Source organism: Amia ocellicauda, chromosome 1 (assembly GCF_036373705.1).
Source record: "Amia ocellicauda isolate fAmiCal2 chromosome 1, fAmiCal2.hap1, whole genome shotgun sequence".
NCBI lineage: Eukaryota > Metazoa > Chordata > Actinopteri > Amiiformes > Amiidae > Amia > Amia ocellicauda.
This window is the reverse complement of record NC_089850.1, coordinates 15309680-15337608: the sequence shown is the minus strand read 5'-3', so window position 1 is coordinate 15337608 and position 27929 is coordinate 15309680. Positions and strand designations below refer to the sequence as shown.

Below are 27929 nucleotides of genomic sequence, written 5' to 3'. Positions count from 1 at the left end.
CTCTCCACCATGGCCAAGACCAAAGAGCTGTCCAAGGATGTCAGGGACAAGATTGTAGACCTACACAAGGCTGGAATGGGTTACAAGACCATCGCCAAGCAGCTTGGTGAGAAGGTGACAACAGTTGGTGCGATTATTCGCAAATGGAAGAAACACAAAATAACTGTCTGTCTCCCTCGGTCTGGGGCTCCATGCAAGATCTCACCTCGTGGAGTTTCAATGATCATGAGAACGGTGAGGAATCAGCCCAGAACTACACGGGAGGATCTTGTTAATGATCTCAAGGCAGCTGGGACCATAGTCACCAAGAAAACAATTGGTAACACACTACGCCGTGAAGGACTGAAATCCTGCAGCGCCCGCAAGGTCCCCCTGCTCAAGAAAACACATGTACAGGCCCGTCTGAAGTTTGCCAATGAACATCTGAATGATTCAGAGGAGGACTGGGTGAAAGTGTTGTGGTCAGATGAGACCAAAATCGAGCTCTTTGGCATCAACTCAACTCGCCGTGTTTGGAGGAGGAGGAATGACCCCAAGAACACCATCCCCACCGTCAAACATGGAGTTGGAAACATTATGCTTTGGGGGTGTTTTTCTGCTAAGGGGACAGGACAACTGCACCGCATCAAAGGGACGATGGATGGGGCCATGTACCGTCAAATCTTGGGTGAGAACCTCCTTCCCTCAGCCAGGGCATTGAAAATGGGTCGTGGATGGGTATTCCAGCATGACAATGACCCAAAACACACAGCCAAGGCAACAAAGGAGTGGCTCAAGAAGAAGCACATTAAGGTCCTGGAGTGGCCTAGCCAGTCTCCAGACCTTAATCCCATAGAAAATCTGTGGAGGGAGCTGAAGGTTCGAGTTGCCAAACGTCAGCCTCGAAACCTTAATGACTTGGAGAGGATCTGCAAAGAGGAGTGGGACAAAATCCCTCCTGAGATGTGTGCAAAGCTGGTGGCCAACTACAAGAAACGTCTGACCTCTGTGATTGCCAACAAGGGTTTTGGCACCAAGTACTAAGTCGAAGGGGTCAAATACTTATTTCCCTCATTAACATGCAAATCAATTTATAACTTTTTTGAAATGTGGTTTTCTGGATTTTTTTGCTGTTATTCTGTCTCTCACTGTTAAAATACACCTACCATTAAAATTATAGACTGATCATTTCTTTGTCAGTGGGCAAACGTACAAAATCAGCAGGGGATCAAATACTTTTTTCCCTCACTGTATATATATATATATATATAAAATATAACCCCCCTACCCCTTGAATAAAGTGTTGACAATGGCAGACTCGTTTAGGTTCATTTTGTTCTAAAACAAAAAGAGAGAGAAAATGTAATTTAAAAATGAATTAATAAATCCGTGCTATAACAAATCAGTGCATAGCGGGGGATATGTATATATATATATATATATATATATATATATATATATATTGTGTGTGTGTGTGTGTGTACTATATCTATAAAGGATACTGGGAAGAATTAATGAATTTCCTTTGATCTCTGGTTGACAGGTAGCTTCACATTGACAGATAGCTTAGAAGGTGAGCTAGGGTCAGAATCTCCTTGACTTCTCGTTAATCTTGTTTTTGCAGCCTGATACCCCCTTTTTATTTGTAATGATTAGTTTTGACAGAGCCAGCTATGCAAGGCTTTCATTAATGTACCTATTCTGGCCAGAGCTTTTAGATCCACAACAAAACAATCATATTATTTTGTTATAGAATACAAAACAACTTTGAATTAAACATGGGTCTAGAAATCAAAACTAACAAACAAAAAATAATCATTATTATTAACATTATTAACATGCAAATTATTATGATTTGTATGCAAGAAAAGGTAAGGAGTGGACTTCGGGGATTGGTCTATTGGAACGCCAGCTGTCCACTGTGGATACGAACACAAGACTAATTTCCTTTTTGATTCTGCACAGTTGGGGTTTTTGATGTTAATTCAAGTGTAAATATGTTTCTTTCTGTTGCAGCCTGTGGCCGTGGATTCTATAAATCATCCTCCCAGGACCTCCAGTGTTCCCGCTGCCCTGCACACAGCTACACTGACAAAGAAGGCTCGTCCCGATGCGACTGCGAGGATGGATATTACAGAGCCGTTTCAGACCCGCCATCTGTGGCATGCACAAGTAAGTGTCGTTGCTAGGTAAACAAAAGCCGGGCCCCCGATATTAAAAACCGCAGAGACTACAGTCTGCTCCTCACAAGCCACAGAATGTTAAATACAATGGAAAGCAGGTTATCCGAACTGAAGCACTTTCCCCGTGCCATTCCTACAAAGGCAATTTAATATAATGCTGTCCTCTAGATTTATAAAAGTGATGCACAGGCACTTGTTTTTCTTATGTGGTCAAAGAGGCACTTCAGCATTTCTGCAACTATAGCTGCAAGTCCGGCAGCTTCCAGTGCCGCCATTTGTCTTGGATAATGTTGCGATTGTGTGACAACCTTTGATGACTTAACGGGGTAAGGGGATTAAGGTAGGGAACTCCTCCAACATCTTTCAAACAGGATCTGTTAAAAGTACTGTGGCTTGGTTTTTATTAAACATTTTCTCTGAGGACTTAATATAGGCCTCACAAGTAGGAACAGCCCAGCCACGAATTAGCTTGACTTAACGAACAGTATTCAGGGATGAAGCCGAACTCCATTAACAAAGGATTACAAAATTGTGAGTCCTTTCTGACAGGATTATTTACAGTTACACAATCCTGTTTGTAGTGTAATCTGGTGCTTGAATGAAAGGCTTTCTGTTTAAATATCTGTTGATTCGCGTGCATACATTTGATTGGCGGTGGTATTTGTTTTTCTCCTATTTTTTTTTATTGGATGAAATATGTAGTTAACATGCAAACCCTTTTGAATACAAACACACACACCTTTATTAACATTTAATGCCAACAAATTGATTTATAGTTTGAAGACCTAATATTTTTTAATTGATAACTGGCTTATGTGTGTTCTTATGCAAATCTGTTGTTTACACAGTATCCCATATTCCTCTGCTGAGCATTGCTTCTTGGATTTGAATTCAACTTCCAGAATGTCATTATATGACATAATAGACATACTGCCAAATCCAAGCATTTTGAATTAATTGGTACCCAGTGCCACCGAATCAGCAGGAATGAGTCTTGCATTCATCAGAGAAACACTCAAAGAATTTTATGAATGACAGATCCATTACTTTATAGTTGCACACTGTGATTTACTGTCCAGAGCCGAATAAGTTACATTACTGTTCTAAATTTGCTTCCCACATTGACCAAGGACAAAGCATCCTCACACTCATACAACGCTAAACTGGGCTTTTATGTTTTTCAGTTTGCCTTTCACTTTTCACTCACCCATGTCAATAACAGTGCTATAAAGTCATTCAAAGTGTGAGACTTGCCCTCAGTGAAATTAATAGCCTTTCTATATCTGTAGACTAAACATCCACAGAGCAAACATGCTATTAAAATACAATTTAATATGATTATGAATATCTAAATAAAATACATATTTTATGTGTGTGTGTGTGTGTGTGTGTTAAAAATGGTCATAGGTGCCTCTAGAGAATGTATTGCTGCTTCCTAGATTGAGATTGCTGTTCTCAGTTATCACCGGATGAAGTTATTGTGACCACATATGTTGTTAGGGATATAGAAGGTTTTTTTGTCGAATCTGGAACAGTCTTGCACTGAATGATAATTGGATGTGAATTTACATTCTCGGAAACAGTTTGACTGGCAGTTTATTAAATGAGCATTTGAAAACCCACAAAATGCAAAGCTCTAGACAAACAGTGACACACATTTAATGAGACTTTGGATTAAGAATGCCTTTATGAAATACTCTTTTATTTTTTAAAATTAAAGGTAACCTGGAACTTGAAATGAGATGATGATGGTGGTGATTCTGATGATTATTTATGATTATTGTAGTGAAATAATACAAATAACAATTAATGAACTGTCTTATGAAAGGCACACATATGATATCCTTAAAAATATCTCGCGAAATACATCACCGCATCTTTATTAGCCATATACCAAATGTCTCGTCAGGTTCAGAGCGCTTGAGAACTCCCTCACTTTCATAAAAGAGACATGAGATGTTGACACATTTTGGTGCCCTATCAATCATCCAACAGCTGTGACTTGTGCAGGCTGCAATAAAGTCTGAAAAGAGTCACTCTGAGTACCCTATGGTGTCACGCATCCGAGGAAGCTGATGTTTGTTAGGTTCTCTATTCTGGCAGCAGCTGCTAGGCAGTAGGAAGGCATGTGTAGAATTAGGACGTGCCTGGAGGTTGATCTCCGCACACGATATTTACATGCTATTTCCAGATCTCAACGGGTTACTGGACGCCCCCCTGGGGTTAATGGCAGGCACACTACTGACCTTTGCTTGGCAATTTGCTGCCCTCTTTTTTTCAATGCTGATATAGCGTTTTAAAGTAAATAATCGAAACAATGCAATCCCTACTTTATATAATTTCATTTCAAGGTAGAATACAAATACCCACACATATATCCACAGTTGGAATGAATTAAACTGTTTGAGAACTAGGTAGGAAGACATTTTCATACAGTCCGCCATTGGATTAGTCACATTCATTAATTAACAAAGTTTCCAGTTAACTGCGGTCGCTCTAATGTGTCACTTCAGATATTGTGTCAAAAGCAGACTTTAAAGGTGGAGACATTTCCACAGTAGCAGGAGACAGTTTGAAAGAAAGAAATCGCTGCCGAGTACAGAGTGTGCCTCCGCGATGTGAGCTGCTTCTCCACTGCAGGAATCGGCAGCTTCTGTCAGCCCAGTCCAATGGCCATCTGGAGATCTGGATTCAGCGATGACCTTTAACCTGTCACCAATATGATCGTGTGTTTAAAAGGGGCTGTTATGCAAATGCTTCATGCAGCAGTATAGACAGAAAGTGGTATGAGTGAGACAGCAGTAGCAGGGAGTCATTTATAGGGAGTGAAACTCAATAGGCACAGTCAAATTGTGGAAAATGTCTTCCTTACAGTTTAAGGCAATTAAGGATTAGAATTATAAGCATTCAACTGGTGTGGTTTCATTAAACACACGCTATTCTTGAATCAATGATTACATCACTATTACTTTATACTGGACCGGGTAGGATTTTGAAGAGAGGTTTGAAGGAAATGCTCTCGGAAGAGTCTTACCCTGATGTACAAGGCCTCAGATCGGGATTTTTGTGGCAGATTGAGGTAAAGTGCTTCGGTGAGAGTTTTCCACTGAAATCGGCAAGCAGACATCGGTTTCATATAATCTGTGTTTCAGTCAAAATTCAAAAGCAAAACTCCCCCTTAGTGTTAACTAAGCTGTTTATAATTATTGCAGTTTTTCTCACGTTAAGATGTGTGTGTGTACAAGTATTTATTTATTTATTTCAATTTCTTACTGCTTTCACAAAGTCACGCATACGATTCATCTGAGGGAGGTGTTGCCTTCTTTTAGAGAACAAGGAGAACCTTTTTTAGGTTATTATTGGTTTATCAGCCTGCCTCCTAACTGATTGTGAGCTAGTGCCGAGTCTTAATTAAAACATAAGAGAAAGCTATTTATCTTAGTCAAGTTCTGGTGCTTTTGCTCTGCAGGTTGAATGAGCCTTTTAGTGATAATGATGCACAGAAAAAAACACCCAAGTCAGGTGTCAACAAGGTAATTTTAGTGTTTTAAATATAACCATTACTGCAGTTGCCTAAATTTTAGTAGACACTCCATTCTTAGCATTTGTTTAAAACACATATATTAGTAGGTTGTTTGGAGTCTTTCAAAGTGCCCGTGGTTTTTCAAGCAGAAAGAGGAAAACAGTACTTGCTTATATCACAGAGGAATTAGATTTTTTTTCTTAATGATGGTCTGATTATAAAGGCAGTAGCATGAAATAAACATTCAAAATAAAGCTCAAGAAATATACATGGCAAGGAATACCATTCTTAAGTTACATGTGTTCATGATTGTGGTCTTAAACATCTTTACGAAAATTATATTATATATATATTCCAAATTTTAGCATTCAAAGTTCTTGATTTGATTTACAAAGATACAAAGTATGAAAGCAATTTCCGATGTGCGACATCAGTCTAAGTTCAAAAACTCAAAAGCTCGGTGTCTTCAGGGACAATTTTCCATTGCAGTTAATACAGAAAAGCACAACATTTTAACAAAGAAATAAGAATTCGTTTTCAGACATTAGAAATCGGGTTATAAATGTGGTCTTTGATTAAGCCTTTTACACCCATTCATTACCCACCCCTGCAACCCTTGATTTTACTTAATCGAATCCATCTGATGTGAAGATATACAAACTATTGTCGCCAGCACTCATTCAGTTCAGTCTGTCAACGTTTGCCTCCGTCGACACATTTGTAACTCTTAAATGTTGGATGTATTTCCTGGCTGTGTATATATACATGCACAGACATGTTTGCAATTTAATGTTCTCTGCCGACCGTAGTGCTCGGAGGAGGTGCATGCATAGAGACATCACAGCTGCAGGCTTCACTTAATTGTTTGTGACCCTGCCCCTCGTTTATGCTCGGCACCTGATGCTGTCACCTCTTTCATGTTGACAGCTTGTGTTCTTCCTTCCTCAGTTCCTTATTTATCAGGTTATTTAATTATTTTTCTATCCTGACAAACTCTGAGTGCAATTACAACATCATTAAACATATAGGCTAAAAAATGTACAAAAATCTCTGCAAATATATATTTGTTTAATGGGAATAGTTTAAAGATAAATATTTATTAAACTAAACAGATCGCCAAATAAAGTTGGTTCAAATCATTAATATTATCAAATGAGTGGATTTTACCATTTTTACCATACCACTTACCTTATTTCGGTTAGCTTTCAGTGTTTGGTTGTGTAATTAGATGTGCATGGTTTCTATTTCACGTTCATTCCAACGACTCACAAAGGAAACCAAATTCCTTGTTTTAGTAAAAATAGACCTGAAAATGAATTTGCAGTGTGGGAAATCCTACGCTGGAAAAAGAAAACTCACAACAGGATATTAAACAGGCAATAAACTTCGCTGTACAAACATCTGGATCATAAAAATAAATGTACCCTTTAATCTAAGTCGTTTTTCTATTAGAAAGATGTGTGCGCTTTGAGCAGGTTTAAAAATGCTATTTGAAAATCAGGGCTTTTTGAGATTAATTAAATCTTGCTGAATTACATCATCCTTTTGAATTTCACATTTAAATTTCTGCACACGTACTTCACTCCTGAGATTTAGACTTTTTTAGGCCGCTTAGTGCTCAGATATATGAAGTTTGAGTATGTTTTTTAAGTGCAGTTGGTGTTGGTTCAGATCTGGTCTAGAATGTGTGTGATTGATCGATTGCCGCAGACAGCTTCTTCTCTTCAGAAACCGTCAATCAATCTTTTTTAGAAACTGACCAACTTTAATCCCTTCCGAACCCAATCTAGTCAAATAGCAAATGTTTTTTTTTTTCCAGTAAAACTGTCAGTTAATACACCCATTCCCAATGCTCATCTCTTAATTTCTCCTCTGTATAAGGACCCCCGTCTGCACCACAGAATCTGATTTACAACATCAACCAGACAACCGTGAGCCTAGAGTGGAGCCCTCCTGCCGACAACGGAGGCCGCAATGATGTCACCTACAGGATTGTGTGTAGGAGATGTAGCTGGGAACAGGAGGAGTGCCTGCCCTGTGGCACAAACGTTGGATTTGTACCCCAGCAGTCTGGATTAGTCGATACCTATGTCACCATCCTGGACTTGCTGGCGCATGCCAACTACACGTTTGAGGTCGAGGCTGTGAACGGTGTCTCAGACCTCAGTCGCACTCAGAGGCTCTTTGCTGCCGTCAGTATTGCGACTGGCCAAGCAGGTAAGACAATTTGGAAGATTTCACACAGACTTCTTCAGTTAACTAGTATTGCAAATCTCCAGGGCTGCACTACTGCACACACAGACATACACAGATCACATACATGTAAAATGTAAGAGGTTATGTATAGTCTCATGTGTCTAGATGCTCTGCACGAGTTCTGTCATACAATGTGAAGATCAATAGGTGTTTCCACAGAGATTTCTGGGTTGTAAACCCCGTGTTATGTAACCATTGCTTCAAGTAAGGGATATTGGTTTTAGGTAAGTGATCCTTGACAGGATCAACGAGAGACATAGCAATATCAGCATTCTTTCTCTCTGTATATATTTTTTTTAAATTGATCTGATTTACATTGTTTGGGGTCTCTGGGGTGTACCCTATAATGAAGTACATTGAAAATGCAAGGCATATATTAAAATAATGTATTTCTATCTCACATCATGCTCAGTTTTTTAGCACCTGATGCATTACACAACATTTTGAGTGTTCATGATGGTTTGCTCTGTTATGCTGTATAGGATTGAACCTCTAAAGTCTAAACTAAATCAAAACTAGAACCTCCCCCGAATCGCAAATTACAAACTGGTGTCCTGTTGAGTTTTTATTTATGAGTAATTGAAAAGTGGCAGCTGACAATGACTAACGCTGCATTGGGATGTGTGTTTGTAATTTGTGATTTTTGGGAAGATCACATTTTCTATTTGATCTAGGCCTAGGCTTGTACACAGTTAATGGAGTGCCTGTAGACCTAAGGATGTAGATCAGAAACTACGAGGAAAAAATAAAAATGAGGGTGTTACTTCAAGATGAGTTCAATATAACAAACACAGAGTGAATCTTACAACAAATAGATTAAACTTTTGTACAAAGAGTGACTTTAGCCTCCATATGTTGTATTGTAGTGTGGTGTTTTTAAACTTGTATTAATATTATATATTATAGCATCACAGAGAGACAGTTGTTATTGATCTAATTATATGGCTCTGTCAGACCACAACATTGTCAGTTTCTATAAACATAAGTAACTTGTAATAGATCATTCAAATGTATGTCTTTAATCTGCCTGCTTTGAATGGGTTTCTCTGTCGGCAGTGTGTGAAATGTCTGCTAGGAAGAGAAAGTTTGTTTTATCATTGTCCAGTGTGGGTAGAAATCTCTCCGCTGTAGGTAATGTTTGGTTGCAAAACCTCAGAACAGTTGGCTGTGCATTTGTTTCTGTTTATTTTTGCTAGTTGTGATTGGATTTATGAACAATCTATGAAAAACAAGATTACCTTTAGGGTGACTAGATACAGGCCTATATTTTTCTAAAGTTGCCCACCTATTTTAAAAAAAAAAAAAAATTCCAAACAAGCTGAAAGCAAAAGGTTTCATATAAAGCTTCCAAGGAAGTATTTTTTAGGTACCATACAGTATGGAGTGTTGTACCACCCTTAATCACAACAAATTAAAAAGTAAAATAAGGAAAGTGTATTGTATAGGCATCTGCACTGTAGATTGGGTATTACAGTTCACGATTACAGGTCACGATTTTCCCAAGCCATGTTATAAATGCAGTTATTGTATGCAGGCTTTATTAGTATGTAAATTGCTTTTGACTAATTAAATTTGCACTAATGCTTATATATGTGCCGGAGTTATGTTGGCAAACATTATTAGCTTTGTAAGCTTTGCTGCTGGTACTATCATAAGTAACAGTGCATGTCATATAGTCTCAGGGGAACGAACCATAATTCAAATGCTGCGTCTTCACATCCCGACTCAGGCATACTGGACCTTTAACTTTTTAATTATTTCTAAGGCTCTACAAAACAAGCTTTCTCTTTTATGCTTAAGCACCCATGAAGCATAATTCTCTTAAAAGTATGTAGTTAATGGAGTCATTACCAAACATTGCTTTCATAAGATTGTTGTTTGTAAATAGAATGGATCCATGCATGCGTATATCTATATATAATCATGCTACTATGATTAGAACAACCTTTAGCATTATGTACGTTATTGTACTGAACTGTGGAAGCCCTTGCCCTAGTCTGTATTTCAATTTCCGACGTCCTCCTTTTTGTGTGTCATTAGGTAAGTCAATGAAATTGGGTAGTTCAAGATTAAAACAGAAAATGGAGTTACTGATAAAATATGTACACTCCTGTTTCAAATAGCAGCAGTCTTTGGTAAACGTGGCCTTTGAAATATAAATAAATAAAGAACTGAACACACTAGCACACGAAGATGTAACGAACAAACCCCTTACGAGAAAGAAAAGTGAACACAAAACGTATCAAACCGCAAAACAAAACAAAATCATAACCAACCTGCACTCAATTTGCCAAGAGGTCAGACACAGAGGAAGAGATAATTGCTGCCAGCCAGCAAAATGAATCTGGGATGAGCTGAATAGGATGATGTATGTTCAGTGACACAGTACGTGACAGAGATGTACGTATAAGTCTGTTGTGGGTTGCCTCGGCAAGGACGCAAGGACGCAAGAAGGAGACCTGTGAAAAACAATTAGCATGGCTTCAGCATAAGGGTCTCATAATTATCCCTGGCATGTCGACAACAGACAATTAGTGTACCAATCTTTAACAATATTTAGCCATTAGCTGGTGTTAACTAAATGACGGTGGTTGGCAAAGAACTGTGTTGGCATGTGGGCTGACATTTGAGTGTTTTAAGCAGTGCCTGGTTTCGATAGGCATGCACTGTTTTTGTGTTTATTGTTTTCTGGTTGTTGTGTTAAAGCTTTATTCGACCACATACAGTCCTAAATGGGATGTACTTTCAACTAAGAGTGAAGCAGCGGAGAAATCAAAAAAAGTCTGACACCGAAGCGCTATAATTAAAAACCACAAAAATCAAACAAACGCAAAAAGAGACCGAACGTGACAATGAGGCTCAATTGCGAAGATGAAGAGCGCAGAAGAAAGGTACCTCTTTTTTGCTGGCAAAGGTATTAACTCATCTTCTGCAGCCACGGTCACTGGACCTTTAAAGTTTCATTTTCCCAAGACTGGAACCGAAACGCCTGAGTGAGCTGTAATTGGAATGTCTTGGTTTCTAAAACACTGACCACTTCCTGGGCCCACATGGGGTCACTTGTGAGAGTGACTACATTATTAAACCTTACACCTCATCTTATATTTTTGATTAACCTTTACCAGGAGGGGTAGAGTCAGATTTCTGGCAAGTGTTAAAGAAAAAAAAGATCCACCAGCAATTTTCAATTTAATCAGAAACCCTGACAGAAGAGCACGGGCACCCGCATTATGTGAATACAGATGGTAATCCGGTGGCAGATGTGGGTTTTACACTTCAACTAATTATACCATAGAAGCTGGCTGAGGTGTAATGAAAAAGGAAGACATTGTGTTAGTTCCAAGAAGGCTGTGAATTATCAGTGTTCTCCATAACCTCATTATTGCTGTACTGTGCTTTTAATGAGTTTTAACAGCCATGTTCTTAACCCTTTGGCTCTCTGTCTTGATTTTTCACAGTCCCTAAAAGAAATCATAAATGGCCACCTTAATCTAACCTCCTGGCAGAGTGCTGGAGGCCTTGCATAACAAATCTCATTGAGAGCCTGTAAATCAGCCTGCAATTACGACTAGACAACACTACAAAGCAGCCCTCAAAGGCACTTTTCCGAAACCTCTTTCCGGCTTCATGCTGGTAAACAAGCTTGTGTATTCTTACAGAAGCTTGTAAGTGGGAATAGTTTATCGAGGCGCTTTTAATATTTATTCAAGGGAGCATTCATATCTTTGAGCCAGAAAATCCACTGTGGAGAGCAGTACAGAAGTAGAATTGGAATCGGTTAGGGGAATGACTACAGGACCTCTGTATAAGCATAAAATTCTGCAAGAAAGGCTCGTGCATGATGTTTAGGCATGAACGGTGAGCCGCAGATACAATATAATAAAATAAAAATAAAATGAGAAGTGGTGGAAATCGATTTTTATGCTGACTTCATCCATTCTGCTGGAATGTAATATACAGTTAATATACATATTGGTTGCAAATGCTGCAAAGCTGAGCAGAATTGGTGTGGGGTTGCCACTCTCCATTAGGGATAACAGGGCTGAGGTGGGGATATAAATGAGCATCAGTATTGTACCACTTCTGGCCCACAAGGATATCTAAAGTAAATATTACATCTGTGCACTATATATATATATATATATATATATATATATATATATGTGTGTGTGTGTGTGTTTTCATATATATGTATCTATTCACTTTAGATACATGCATCTAAGGCCACCACAAGAATTGTACTGTTCTTGTGTAAATAAAAAAAACAGGTAAATAAATAAAGTCTGTAAAATGAAATTATGCAAATACATATATATATTTACCAAGTACAAAAATAGATATATATATATTGTATGTGTTTGTTGAGAAATGTTCAGGATAGGTGTGTTTCAATAGTGCACCGTGGAGGTTTATCCAGTGGTTTATTCAGTGACTGGAAAAAAAATGCTTAGCTATTTGGAAACAAAGTCTCCATGGGGACCGCAGTTAGAAGCTTAGACCCACAGTTCTCCTGCTGTTAAGGAGATCGGCACAACCAGTAAGCCTATTGAAATATTCTAGGAGAAAACTGACAATTCCCCATGCTCCCTTCTGTCAGGTGGAAAAAGTATTGTTACATGCCTGAGAGAAAGTAAAGCATTTTACTTTGATGCAGACAGGCAAAAAAAGACCTCCCCTTTCAATAGACTAAACTTGCTGCTAATATCAGGTTGATGTAATCTCGGTATCCATCGTGGTAAAGTGAAATAATACAAGTCTCTATTTCATTTTTTTTTGTGACAATAGACATGTATTCTTAATAACGATGTTTGAAGTTGCCCGGTAATTGCTTAATGAAAAGGAATCTGAGTTGCGTGAAAGGAAGTATTCAACAAAATGTTCACACGAGCCAATTCTCATGACACTCGGCTGGTAATTTATATCGTCACTTTATCACTACAAAAGGGATATTGTCCAATACGTTTGTAAGCAGAACACCCCAGGGAGCGATAAGTTTATTGATTTATCACTTACTGCTTTTTTGCGGTCTCACTTGCCGTCTTGGCATTAAATGGTATGGATTGATTGAGTCTGAAGATTCCCAGCTGACCGCTCGCCTGTGGTGTAATTTTCTAGTTTAGCAGATCCTCCTTTGTTGCCTTCATCCTGGGTTTAACATTACCTGGGAGTCTATTCTTCAACCCCCCCCCTCAACCCTCCACTCTTTTTCCTTTCTCCACGTGCAGTCATTTGATGAGAACTGGGCAGAGAGGCTGAATTCAACAGCTGCAGGAAAACTGTGGAGGTCTCAGAAGGAAAAAAAAAAGCTCTCCGCACTTAACCTGTAGATTTTTGTAAATGCCTTCTGATTTGTCTGTCACCCAATCCGTCAGCAATGAATAATTTTCATGGAAGGTGCACTTTAATTACTTTCCCATTTAAATTGCATTATCATGCCCTATCTGGGTAATTAATCTCTCCAAGTATCCTGTTTCAGCCTTTTATTACTGGCAGACGAGCCCCTAAATCCCCCAGAATCATCTGTGCTTGAGCGAACACTGCCTCACTATTGCCCCTGTTCCTCCTTCCCTTCACCTGGTGCTTATGAAAGGTAGCAGACTGACAGCACTAATGCCCTGGTCTCAATCCACCCAGGACGTAAAGCTTTTTCTCTCTCTGTCCAGTAGGCAAAGAGGAAAAGAGAAAGAGATCTTCAAGACAATCCATAGCACACAGATTTGAGAGGACACATACGTAAAAATTCCCAGTGTAGCTACAAATACAAAGGTATTCCCAGGATGTATCTCTATTGGTATTCGTCTTGTAATTACCATGTTTCGGTTTGTTATTTATACAGTCCCATCTTGCATCTTTTAAGGTCTACATTCGCCCTGTAGACTTGCCTTTAAACAAACCTCTTTGCATAAAGGAAAAGTAAAGAAAAACTACTACAAATCCAACGATGTCTATAATAATGAAGCAGGATGTGTTTTTGAGAAGAAATGTTAACATCTTGAAATTCTTTTCACTTTCTCCCCTAAATCAGTCACAGATCTTAAGCTTTCTTACCAAACTGTTTTTCTCTCCTTATGAATTCAGTTCCTGTTGAAGACATTTGTACTATTTCAATTACAGCTAGGAATCACATCATAGTGAAACTGGTTTAATTTATATATATATATATATATTTGGTTTAATTCTGTGCAACACCTAATTTGTCTCATAAAACCATCCAAGCCTTCCATTTTAATTTACAAGCAAAATGTAGAAACCGCATGCAGACGAGAGCGCCGGGGTTTTAATAGTTGACTAATCCTCATTAACGCAAATACAATTACGCGTCGTGATTGTAAGACATGGAATGCTGCACTGATTTTTTTTTTTTCATTATAATTGTAAATGTTGCATTTCAGATGTTCTGCTTATTAATGAAATAGCTAACTGTGGCCCATTGTAATGGGCACCGTTGCTTGTTTTGTAGCAGCAAATGGTAAATTAAACACATTTCCCTAATTTCAGATTTAATTGGGAATAGCTAGTGTTGTAAACAGATATCATTTGAATTCTTTAACAAGAGTAGGAAAGACTGTATATCTTTTTTTTAGGTCCCTATTGTCACACTGAATATACTGTCACACTAGCCTCTTGGGTTGCTATGGTCTGCAGTGCAACAGCACAACTAGAGACGTGACACCAAGATTATAAAATAAAGAGACTCTTCGGATATATGAAGGGTTGCCTCTCTCTGTGGAAGACTCTTTAATAATTCTCATTTAAAGCACACAAGACCTTTAATCACTTTCTCTTGAATGACAGGTACCAACTGCAGGAGTTGCCCCCGGACTAGAATCTAGTGGCCGACCATTTTGCAGGTTATGAACAAGATAAATGACTAACCTCTAATATGATTAATGCTAATGAGATTAGTTGTTAACATTTGTAAAGGAGCGAGAGCACCAGAAATATGGAGTATTGTATGTATGTATATATATTTAAATGAATGGCTTTTTATGCATGTATTTATTTAATGCAGTCTTAATGTCCTAATCTTGTGTTGTTATTTAATAGACATATTAAAATTAAAATAAAAAATATTATTATTAAGAGTTTAAATAACTAAAAACAAATTCAGTGATTCTGCAATGGTCACTATTCAAGCACTGACTTTAACACATGTGGGTTGCTTTGCTCTATGTAATAACATCCACAAAAATACATCGAATGACAGGCGTTAAAACCAGCTGTTGTTTAATTAGCAGCTCGTGCACTGCGAATACACTTTGTGCCGATCAAGAAAAACATCTGCTTAAAGTTTTAGAAACGTGTTGAGTACCAGGACAGATTATAAATTTGAGATTTTTTTCATTAAATGTTCTGCATGCGCTAGAGCTATTTTTATGGCATACAAAAAGCATCCTCTTTTTCTTTGGAAAGTCAGTTGGTCCTGACCCAATCTAAATTGTGACCCACCTGCCAATTAAAAATGTTCTTAATAGCAAGCTTGTAGCAGAAGGAAGGAGCCCCTGGCCTCTGGAATTGGAGTTGTGGAGTTCTTATTATTATTATTAGTCTTATTTGTGTCTTTCACTCAATTGTATTCTAGAATAATACAAATGTATTCAAGTCTACAATTCTTATTTAATTCTCACTGTGTTCTGTAAAGGAACATATGTCCTACCGCACTGTTAAATACAATGTAGTTAGTGCACTGAAATTGGATTTTGTGTTACATCTTTACTCATGTGAAGTTGTGATCAGCCCTCTTAGACGTTGTTCTTGAATGTGGTAATTAATTAAACCCAATGAATAGTAAAACTATGTAACGTATCACTTTCACGGAACCTTTTCAAGTTGTGTTGGTGGAACCAGAGTGATTTAATAAATTTTTGTTTGATTAATCAATGTGGAGTTTGGTAACTGAAATTGGCACATTATCAGTTCTGTGTCTTTCTTTTAATAGTGTCATGGGATACTTAAAATTAAATATTTGCTTTATATTTCTATGATTTGTATTGATTAAGAGCTAAGCAAGACTGAATTCTGCACATCCACAGCAAGACCTGGGTACTACTATGGCCATTTAATTTGTTATTAAACTGGGTTGCTCTTTAGCTTGACATGTGTTGGCTTTTCCTTTTACTGTGGTTGAATAATTGTAAAGCAACAATATTGTCCCTGGCACATGTGAATTGCAGCACCTGTGACTCTGCCATGGTCTGCTTATTCGGAACACATGCTCTGAATCGGAAAAAAGCAGACACAATGTGGAATATATTTTCATCAGTCTAAAGCACTGAAGGTATTAAAGTGTTTCATTTCCTGGAGCAGAATAAAGACAACAGCAAAGAAACCCAAATAGTGATGCATGTTGGAGGTATTTGATAATGGCAAAATCTGAGCAAGCAGTCGCTAGAATTAAACAGTCAGCTCCCATATATCCCCACTATCTCAAGACCTTGATCGCTCACACAGTAAAAGGCATACATTTCCTCAGCTCTGTTCTGGGAGCAGAGGGATTTCCAATAACATTCCTGGAGCCGACCATTTTACCTAGTTTGACAGGTAAAAAAACTAGCTGTCACTTACCAGAAAGCAGCACAGTCACTCAAATTTCATGAGATAGTGTTTCGTGAAGCACCTGCATTCACAGCAGTGTCTTCCCAATAAACTTCCAAATCATAATGATAAGATACAAATAATCAGGGCTCTATTAATTGTTTGTGTTGTATGTGTGGATCTAATTTGTAAAGAGATTAAAATATCGAAATTCACATATTTTATTGGTTTGAATGTGGCAGCTGTACCAGAAAGTCACCAGACGGACAAGTGTCATGCTTGAACTTTCTAATTATTTGCTTTGTCATCCTGACCTGAGATTATTGACATAGCAACCAACCTCGTAGACAGTCGATATGTAATTGTGCATGGGAATTTCATTACTTGGGAACAGATTAAATGGGATCTTGTCAAGATGGAGGAAAATGTCGTTGCATCCTGTTGCATTACTGTATTCCGTATTAGCATATCTGCATTTCTCTCACTTCTACTCATTTAAGAACTATTTGCGGATCTCCGTACATAGTAATGTCTGAAATGTGTGCTGTTATCAGTCATATGGCATTTGCATGTGATTAGATGTTACATTTCAAGGATGAAGGATTAAGAGCCTAGTCATATCATAAAATAGGTGTCAAGATTTTATGGCCACTTGAACATTTGTATGTGTTTTATGTGTGAATTGTCATGTCCTGGAGCTTAGAATTGAGTCATTCTGTCTGGAATAGATTTTTGGTCGCAAACTACGGACTGACAATGGACAGTGCAATCTGGAGCTGACTGAAAACTTGTGAACCAGATGGATACATTGCATTGTGCTATCTGAGATGTGCTGAAAACAAATTCACTGACAACTTCTCAAATGATTCACAATCGAGCTCCAGAACTCGAGAACAAACACGGAGGATGAGACCTGACTGAAATTCTTATAAACAATCAGCAATCTGGCCTTTCGGCTAATTGTAATTGCTTGTGCGCTTCGGACTTTCTCTCTCTTGTAAGACGATCGCGTTGATGGCTTAATAACACATTTTTTTAACGCTGCAGTTGGCACCTCTGAAAAGACCGCTGCTAAATATCAATAACCCCGTGAACCGCAAAGCTGCTGCCTGAAAGCCTGAGCCGTACTTCATTTCAGCCGAGCGCACCTGTTAAGTTTGTTCAGCTGCATGTCGCACCTCTCTGCGTTACATCAGCTTACAACTAATACCAGTTTATCAAAGTGGAGAGGATGTAGGATGGCCATCTGGTAGGGAAATTTTAATAATTCAGTATAAAACAACAGTAAAAAGGTTATAGTTTCCACAGAGAGACTATGGGAAATGATTCTGAAGCAGATGGAGACACATCTGGTCTGAAGGATGTTGCTGAGGGCACTGGGGATCCATTTAGTGACGGAAAGTCCCTTTGCTTAGAAATGTTCCCCGCTTTATCTATATTGGTATCCCAACAGATACATAATTGTGGATTGATTTTATTTAAATGTATGATTATCTTGTTTGCTTTAGGTCTTCTTTGTCAAATGCCTTGGGATTGTAATTTCATTCTACAACAAAGTTAGTTTTTTTTTCTTTCTTTTTGTACTAGAGTTGTCTGAATAAAAAGGTATAGCAAATCAATATCCTTTATTCTTCTTTGAAACTGCATGGCAATATCAGCAATTGAGAGGCTTAGTTTATGAAGATACATGTTGATAAAGGAATTTAAAAATAAGAGAATAAGCTAGTTTCATTATATGTTGGACACTGATATATTTACTGGCATATTCAGAAGCTGTGTCACAGTGCATCCAAAGTAGATCCAAGAACAAGACCCTTGATGGATATGTCGTGTAGCCGAATTATGCTTTCTGCTGTTTTTTAAATGTAATTTTTGGAACTTCATGATTTTCAGGCACCTGGTGTTGGATGCGTAATGTCTGGACGAAAGCCCATATCTCACACAATTTAATTATTCACAGTATTTATTTATATATTTTTATTTATACACCTTAATCTAACACTTTAATATTTGTCAATTTATTTATATATATTGTGAATGGTATTTGAGACGTAACCGTGGTAGCAGAACAAACACAAACAAAATGTGTTTAAATAGGGGAATGAGAGAGAGCTGTTCTATTCCACTAACATGTCATGAACATGTGTTACAGCAATTAGAAATTCCAGAATTTTCCTTATGTGCATTTGTTTTGAAATGTATTTGAGGTTTCTCAAATCCTTTTGTTATGGAAAATAGAACTCTGATATTGAAATGAGTCATATATATATATATAGATATGCATGTGTTTGTGTGTGTGTGTGTGTGTGCATGCCTGCCTGCATGTGTGTGTACAGTTCAGATTATTTTCCCCCTGAGACTGAAATAATTAATTTCTTAAATCCTTCTCAAACCTCTGGTAGCACCGCTGAACAAATAGTGCTGCCAAAAAAAAACCTGTAGTATTAATTGTTTGGGCCATATTGTTGTTGGCAGAATGTTTTTTTTTTTTTTTAATTCCTCCCTATAAGACTTATGTGTTTTGCATATAATGATAGATTAGGATTTTTAAATTGATGAAGTGAGCTATTAAAAGAACAAAAACAAACCCGTAAATTTGCTAGTCAAATAATAATCCAAGTCAACATAAGCATATATTTGTGCGGAACTGTTTATTTCAAGATTCAAGTTTTTTTTGTATTATTTATTTAACTAATTTTGAAGGATGTATGTGTGACTGGATTTGTGTGTGAGTGTTCATTTATTTATTTAAAACAGTTAAACTACCTCAAAGTTTATATCCTGAGTAGAATATTTATGTACATGACTTCACACTAATGGAGACAAATTCCACTAAAACATTTAATAGGACATTTTTACAGAACAGCATCATCCAATTTCAAATAAAATATGTTTAAACGTGAGGTACCTTTTAGGAAAATATTAGATCATAAAGCATGTGATACTAAATATTTAGTGTAGTGCAGTATGTAATTTATTAAACATGACCCTACATTCCCCTCATAAAATTGCCTGTTTATGCAGGTAGAACTCATTTGAACAGAACTGAGTACTGTATAGGACTTTCCACTTTGTGTTGTACAATGTCTTTCAGAAATGTATCTTGGTGTAGTGAATTTAATAACGTTCAAATAAATATTGTATTTTTATTCATCTGAGACTGCAGTGTACAGGAAAATGCCTTCAGTGCTGTAAAAACATACAAACGCTTTGGCGGAAAATGTTTTTCCCTACAAATGTGGCAATGCAAATATTCTCCTACACCATTTCCAGGCCATATTTATATAACCTTAATATTTCAAATGTATTTTATATTCTATTCATATTTCAAAGTTTGAATATGTCTTGTTTCATTGCTTCTATTTGAAATGTAACATTTATAATACAATAAAACAATGTCAGGAATACAAGGTGACATTAAATAATCAACATGTACTTAATGTTTAATCTGAACAGCCTCGAAGAATAATGTCTGTGCCCCAAGTCGGTGCAGAACATTATTAATCTTTGCTAAGATTTTGACAGCAGTCATACTATATGATCAGTACTATCAGTTCATCAGTCTTAGTCCTGGACCAAATCATGCTTGGCAGTATTCTGTCACAACAGTAAATGACTGGATTGTAAAAGTCACATATGTAATTTATTTGTTTTATATCATCTTCTTAAAAAGATGCAATTGAAACATTGTCACTTGTAAGTGTATACTATTGTATATTTTTGTTTTATTTGCATTCATGAATTTAAATATTTATTTATTGGAAATGACTACACTTTCACTTATTCTTACGGTGCTGAGAAAAACTAATGACATTTCTCTGGTGCCGATGTGAAATGTATCGACGACTAAATCTAATACAGCTGCAGGTCAGTGAGCATAACTTAACCCTAGAGTTAGCTATGCACTTCTTTGGTGGTGGTCTTCAATAGAAAATATTTGCATCCACCCACCCCCTACCCACGTGCCCAGAGCCGACATTGTGCGAGGCATAAAGAGGAGGTGGGGTTGAGGACACAAACTACCAGGACTATTCTTTAGTTTAATACTAAGGATTAAGGCAATTCTACATCTAAGCCTCCAAAACAAAGAACAGGCCAGGACAGCTTTTTAATTGTGCGGTTTGATTAATGGCAGTTGTATTAGGCCAGGCATTTTAAGAGACAACAAAATTAAATTTGATTCAAGGCATTCAGTACAGATTAGTTCCATGTGGAGACCAAGAAATCTTCTGACTGGGAGCACGTGTTTTCGTTTGTAAAAGATTAATTCACATTATTTTCTTTTACTTACAACATGTCAGGGGGAAAACAACAAATACATGGAAAAAACCTTATGCAGCAGCTTCTGTTCATACCTAGTTATTTAGGGAAGGGGGGGGAACAAAAAAGAAAAAAACTAAAAGCAACAACTATTGAACAAACTGAAGCTGGAGTTCATGCATTTGGCAGTGCTCCAAACTCTAATCAGTCTCCCAACTTCAAAGGCAGTACGAAGCCTTCCTATTCCTCTTGCATTTCAATACCTTCCTCTCGCTGGCTCCTTTTCATATATGAAGAGGCAGTGTTTCATTTAAACTGTGCATAACTGATTTTTATTACACCATACCCCGGGTATATCATTTAAAATTACTTACAATAACTTCACCGTAAAGCCTGAAAAGGGCTCTTGCTTTCATCCTAAATTGGAAAATATTTTTTCTGTAAATAGGGGCAATTATAACAAATGTAATGTAATGACTACTTATTAGCACAGTTTTGATTACACTAAGCAGTATTTATTAATTACAAAGGAATAGGTCATTCTTCAAGCAGTACAACCTACTTAATTGTCATAATTGAAACAGCCTCTCTGGTCATGTACTTTTAATCTTTAAACCCATTGAAATGTGCTGCTTGCTACTAATGTTGCTCACAATGTTGCCTTTGAAACCTAACAAGCCATTCATCATGGGTGTTCCTTAAAAGGTTTGTGTAGATTTAACAAAAGGCATCTTAATGGAGAACCAAAGCACATTTTTTTTTGTTTTTTTTTAATTCTGTGCACATTTGGGTTACAATACACTTCATAAATGCTCCAGCAGAAAGTCATATTTTTGAAGCCAGTGACAATACCATACAGTAAAACACGCGCTTTCCCCTGACATTATCGCAGCAATTCAATAATAAACCATTAAAAAGATTAAGAATTTACAAGAGCTCGGTAATTTGTACTGATAACCCTTCGGCCTGGTGATACGCGGCGTAGAAATGCATAAAAAAATAATATGAATTATGCTCTCTAATCAGAGAAGTATATACATTAAATAGTAAAGTATGCTAAAAATAACCTACTCCCTTTTTCATTTCTGGGCATGTACATTATTCTTTGACTTGCTCTAATACAGTGTCTGGACCTCTGTGTTGATAGATCTTTTTCTAAATAAATGGAGTCAGTGGAGAAGTTGAGATACAAGCAGCCGATGCTACAGTATGCAAGAAACGTACATTTCGAAAGTAACTTCCATATGGTACTGCTGATGAGGTCAGAGGGGATCACATACTGAGTGTATTACTACTTATATCTATTAATCCACATGCCTGCATTCCACCAGCTGGGAGATATGTACTTTTCTTTTTCCGTTTTTTTCTCCTAAATAGAGGATTAGTGCCTGATTTACCCAAAAAATGGAACTTCTTTTCATCTCGTAATTAACACGGGGCGTAGGCATTACAGACCCCTACGGGCTGGTTCAAACGCAGTGAAGCCAATCTCGCCAGGCGATGACGGTATCGCACAGCATAGATCCATGGGACCACAGAGTACCTTGGCTACCTTTGTAGATTGGGGAGAGCCTCCGTGGTTTTGGGTTTGGCTGCGTTCTGTGAGAGAAGGCTTTGTTTTATCAGGTAGCGTATCACTCAGCGGGGCTTATGTTTCAGACATTTCAAATCGGCAACGTCTTCCAGGGAGGCAGAAAGCACTCTTGTCTGGCTTCAGGATAATCAGCCTTTTCTAAGTCTTTGAATTTAGCTGCACAGCAGTGACTTACTAAATACCACCGTTGATAACAGTTTCTTTTTAGATATCCTTGACTGGGTTCTGAAACTTTTTTCACCACAGTGTGGTAGTTAGCTACATGCTAAGTTATATCCTGTAAAAGGTCATCTTCTCCTTAATGTAATAAAGCTCAACATTGCCTAAACATGCACAGCATAACAAACTTCTTTTTCCAATAACTCACGTAAAATATGAAAGGAAGATTTTTTTGTACGTATAATAATGTTAGCACAGAGGGTAGGTTTGTTGGAGAGTATAGGCTTGAAATGATCACAATAGTTTCAGTGCAATACACACAGAAATACGCACAGTTTGTACAAAGGAGAGAAATTGAAAGTGAATGTGAACAATAAGTGTAGGCTAAAAGACACCTTTGTCTTTTCATCGAATTTGTCATCCAGAAATGCGTTTCCTTTAAAGGAAAGTCTAACCCAACAGAATAACACGCAGTAGGCTACAGAACACCAAAAAAGTCCAAAAGACTAAGCTAGTTTGCACAATGTTAATTACGGTAGCCTTCGGTGAGAGGAGCGTGGTATAACTTGTCAGAGTGTTAGTAAACAAAAAAATCAGACACTGCTACTTATGACTGGGCTGTTAGTAATTCTAACATTACCCGGACTGTCTCTTATTAATTGTGGGTGTTTTGGTGTCATAACCGAGCATGACCTTGTGTATTCCGGGAATTTTACATGAGTCCAGCTGTTTTAGTTTTTCCATGTGGTTGCATGTATTTGGTTGCCATAGTTCACTGAAGCATGTGGTATGCTGAAATGCTGTACTGTTTACACAAATTGTATGATACAGCTTAGACCAATATGTGGTCTTTAGCTATAAAACACGGTGAAGGATACATTCCACGTATTCCACGTATTCCAATGACTGTTCTGTGTTTGCCTCCCAGGTTAATCAAGTCAAGCATGAATCATTTCTATTTTATACATTGTTGTAGCTAAGAGCAATGATATAATACGAGTTTAAAGTCAAATTATGATATGTTGTCAGATGATATTATGACTAGGTAATAGTTCAGCATAGGTTATAGCCTGATGGGAATGGCATTCCTTTAAATAGTGAACCTGTTTGCCAGATCATGCCACATTAACTTGTGCACATGTATGAAGTCACCTGGAGCAGTAACGCAAACTCAGTAATCTAGAAAAAAAGATAAATTGTATTTCTTTTGTGTGTATTCAGCTAGTGCTGTTTTACTTAATTTGTATTTTGTCTGGCTTCAACAAAATGCAGGAGTGTTTACTGAATAAACAGTTATTAAATTGTGCCTTTGAAACCAGTTTTGCTATACTCCGCCAAGCCCACATTAGCACAGATGTGCACCTTTCTCTAAATATCATGATAATATCATCATCAAAGTGTTTTGGGGGGGGGGGGGGGGGGGCTGTGTTGACTGTGTCCATGAATCTGGAAGCAGCACAGACAGTGCTCTATGGGGGTGGGAGTATTGTAAACTGGAAATCATTCTCAAATAGAGTTTTATTCTGGGGACCGTACAGAAGTACTTATTATGTCCTGAGCACACATGACTCTGCACTGCGAAGTGTGTGCTCTCCCTTTCAGACTCTGATCAATGCAAACCACATTGCATGGAGGATGGAATAGGGATGCACATTTGTACAATCAGGGTATTAGGTCTGGATCTGGAGGCAATCAAAGGGATGCTTATGACCAGACAATTCAGTGCCAATTATAGAGAAAGCTAGAGGCTGTGTTATGGTTTGGACAGGAGTTTGCTGGTATGGACTCGATCCAACCTTGTGATTAAAGAGCATATGAACACTGATTAATATTATCGTCTTCCTGATGACGGAGGTATTTCTACAGTAAATGGAGGTTTATAATCCCAGGCCCCAGACGACCGTGAGTTCCCGCATACCGCGTGAATTTGCAAAGCGGTTATTGAAGTGCATTGCTTCCTCTTGGCTCGCTGAGCCTTTAAATGCTTTTGAGTTTCCGCTCATGTTAATACTACAGGTTCAACATGACTGATGCTGAAAATACATTTAGAATCGTGAGGAATAACGTGGATTAAAAAAGCAGAAGTACTACGTTCATTGCCTGAAATTATAATATTGTACATGGATTATTAGCTGTCTATCTCTCTCTTTGGAGTTGATTACAAAATGTGTGTTTGTGGTAGACTTTTTGTAGATGTTTTGTACCCCACCCCCACCAACCCCCATATCATAACCATTACAGTATAACAATGGAAATACAGAATGGCATTACATTTTTGGATTTGTGTTTTGATCAAAAAGCATTGCACTTGAAGGATCATGGTTCTTAGGATTGCAATGCTGTACAGATTTCTATTCAGTGGTTTCCATGAGTTTCTGCCTCAGGCTGTACAGTTACTGTAACTAAAAACGAGAAGGCTGCAGTCTTGTGTATTGCTGGTGGCTGCTCTGAATATCTGAAGTAGTCATAATGCCACCCCAGGCGTATTAACTGCTCAGCTTCATCCGCCCTTTGACATTCTTTTTTAAAACCTTAGTTTTATTCGTTTTTTTGGGGTCTAAGATACATGTCTAGATCTCTGCATACAAAAAAAATGTTGTAAACTTAAACTTTCCCTTTGTTAAAAATATATTTTTTATTGGTCGAAAGGTCATGGCAGCAGATGGTAAGCAAAGAAGAACCGTTCACAACGGGAAAACAAAAGATCTGCCTCCCTTTCTCATCTGGTTAGCATTTGTTTTTTGGGAGGTGTACATCCCATGGCACGTAATTGTATTAAACTGCAATGTCACAGTTGAAAAAGTAATAAATACGAAGATTAAAAATGTGATAGTGGTTTTCTGGCATTATGTATTTATTAAAAACCTTTCTAACAACGTAACCTTGTTCTCCTAAAAATAGCAGTTGCCTTGCTTTTGAAATTTATGTCCGGATTGTCCCAGCGTCTGAAGTGGAGCACCATAATTTCAGTGGCTAAAGACTATTTCCAGAAGTCAGTGCAAGCCAGCATTGTTGTTCTTCAGTGATGCAGATAATGAATAAGATTCAGCAATTCAACAAGATTGACAGTGGCAGCATAGTTTGGCTTTGGAAAACGAGCAACAATTGTGTCAACATCTCTGTAGTAGTTTTCCTTTTTTTCTGGGCCTAAATTTGGAAGTTCAGCCTAATTTACTTTAATTACTAAAATTGTATATGAGCTTTATTAGTTTTAATATGCAATAGCTTTGAGTTGGCCAGACCCCAGACAGCATCTAATGTTTAAAAGGCCTATGTTGTTGCTACGGAAATAATTCATGTTTTGCTTCTCTTTAATTTATGTATGCATGCCATTTGTCCTAACTTTGAAGTTTCAAAACAGTTCCTCATTATTTTCGCTGAACTCAAATCAACTCAGGGATCAAGTTACTGCTTTGTCGCTTCAGATAGTTTCTGAGCGTTTTCTATTATTTCAGTTGGAGGAGACGTTTGAAGAGCATGGGAGAATCAGAGCTTCGGAGGGAAATGCTCTCGTTCCAATACAGATTATATGACTAGATTGCATTTTTTTTTATTAAACCCAGCTACTATACATTTATTCTACTGTTAGATTCTACTGTATTTATTCTAGTGTGTCGATGCTGGTGGAAGATTTGATGCAGTGTGTGATGAATTCTGGAAGTGGGTAAACAGCCACTGATAACAGCCTGCCAGCTTCAGTCCGTAATTTGGATACTGACACACAACAGTTGAGTGATTTTAAATAAGTAGGGACCCCGCTGTGTAAACAATTATGTAACAAACCTGACCACTGATTTTTTCATCTGTTACGGAGTGAATACAATTGTGATTATAACACATGGCATTGTTGCCGTCCCAGGTTAGAATAATTTGATCTATATGGATATCAAGTTTTGCGGCGTATATCCTGTATACACACTGTGTCCAATGTTTGACAGAAATTAATATTTTCTCTGTAGCTGAATTTGACCGTGAAGGGAAGTTAAACAATAAAACTACTGTGGTTAAATAGCTTTTGTAACTTTTTTGGTACAACAATAGGAAGGTGCTTAATCGTTTATAAATTTGTTTTTTTTAGTTTTCATTGTATTTTTAAGGAAATTTTCCTGGCGCAGTAAGATTAATTGCTTTATTGTTAAATGAACATAATTGATGTGACTCAGTGGAAGTTTGTTTTTATATTGTTGTGAGAAAAGTTCCAAAACACAATCAGTTTCTTTCTTATTTCTATATTCCAAGAGATCCAAAAAGATAGAGAGAAGGCACTGGAATAATGACCTGCAGGGTTTATTTTAGTGTTACTCTCATGTTGTCTCTATATATGTGTCAGATATGAATTTATCAATTCTTACGTGGATTCTTATAGCACTCTATCATTCATTCATTGTTAGTCTTTCAACTGGAACATCAAAGCCAAACATCAGGGTCATAAGTCAATATCAGCTAATTACTTTCAAGACTTTTTTGAACCCTTCACTTGCCCTGTAAATATTTTAAAGTCCAGCATTGGTGAGCAGACGCTATTTTAAACCATATGTCTGTTGCTGGTTGTTTCAACCTTAGATCATGACAACTTTATTCCAAAACTATAATATTCCATAATTATACGTTCTACATGAAGGGTATCCCAAAAACAGATCTGCACACAAGTATAACATCTAAAGTCTTCAATAAAGCCTTTATTTTAGTCCAAAGGATAAAAAAGGGATGTGGTAGTAAACAATGTAATGTGCAGTTTTTTAACATACATTTCAGACATGAAGATATAGCATATCATATATAGCAGTCTTGATTTGATTATTCATATTTATAGTGCAATATTTACATTTCAACTGTGTAATCAAGATTACAACACCTGATGTCTGACTGTTTTGCATAATGGCTGCAGCTTCATTCTTTAAAGAAGGAACAGGGGGTCATTTTATTTGTTGCTTTTAACTTCTCACCTCCTGAATGTTTAGTGCAGCTGTGGTTCCTTGGGAGGTATGCGTTTAGGCTCAGCTCATCCCAGGGTTGGACGCCGAATCTGGGCCACGGGCGCCGCTAAAGCCTTGTCAAGCCAGCTTCAGCAGTTTCCCCCACATTCATCAAAGCTGGGGCCTATCATCATCTGCGATTTTATTTTCTGACTCACTGAGCCACTGCCGAGTGCACGGAACAAAAAGTGAATTCTTTTCAGTTCTTTTTCATGTCGGCTCTGTGTGTGCAGCCCACTGATTGATTGAATAACCTTCACTCTGAGACTAAAATATGTTCCAACACAGGCGGTGCTGCCGCCATTGAGCACTGTATGGGGAACTGGTATTAAGAATGAAGGGACTCAATGAAGGCATTGCAAATCAGTTTTCTTGGTCACTGCCCAGCATTTTGTGGACTACACAAAACGTAATAGAAAAGACATATATATATATATATATATATATATATATATATATATATG

The 27929-nt window shown here is 37.6% G+C and overlaps 1 protein-coding gene across 2 annotated transcripts in view; it reads left to right on the top strand.

Moving 5' to 3' along the window:
• epha7 (eph receptor A7) overlaps window positions 1-27929 on the top strand; it is a 66419-nt gene that overhangs the window by 19342 nt on the left and 19148 nt on the right. For both annotated transcript variants that reach the window (XM_066692470.1, XM_066692399.1), the window contains exons 4-5: window positions 1996-2151; window positions 7567-7902. In XM_066692470.1, the coding sequence (XP_066548567.1) occupies window positions 1996-2151; window positions 7567-7902 (492 nt within the window). The remainder of the gene's footprint in view (window positions 1-1995; window positions 2152-7566; window positions 7903-27929) is intronic.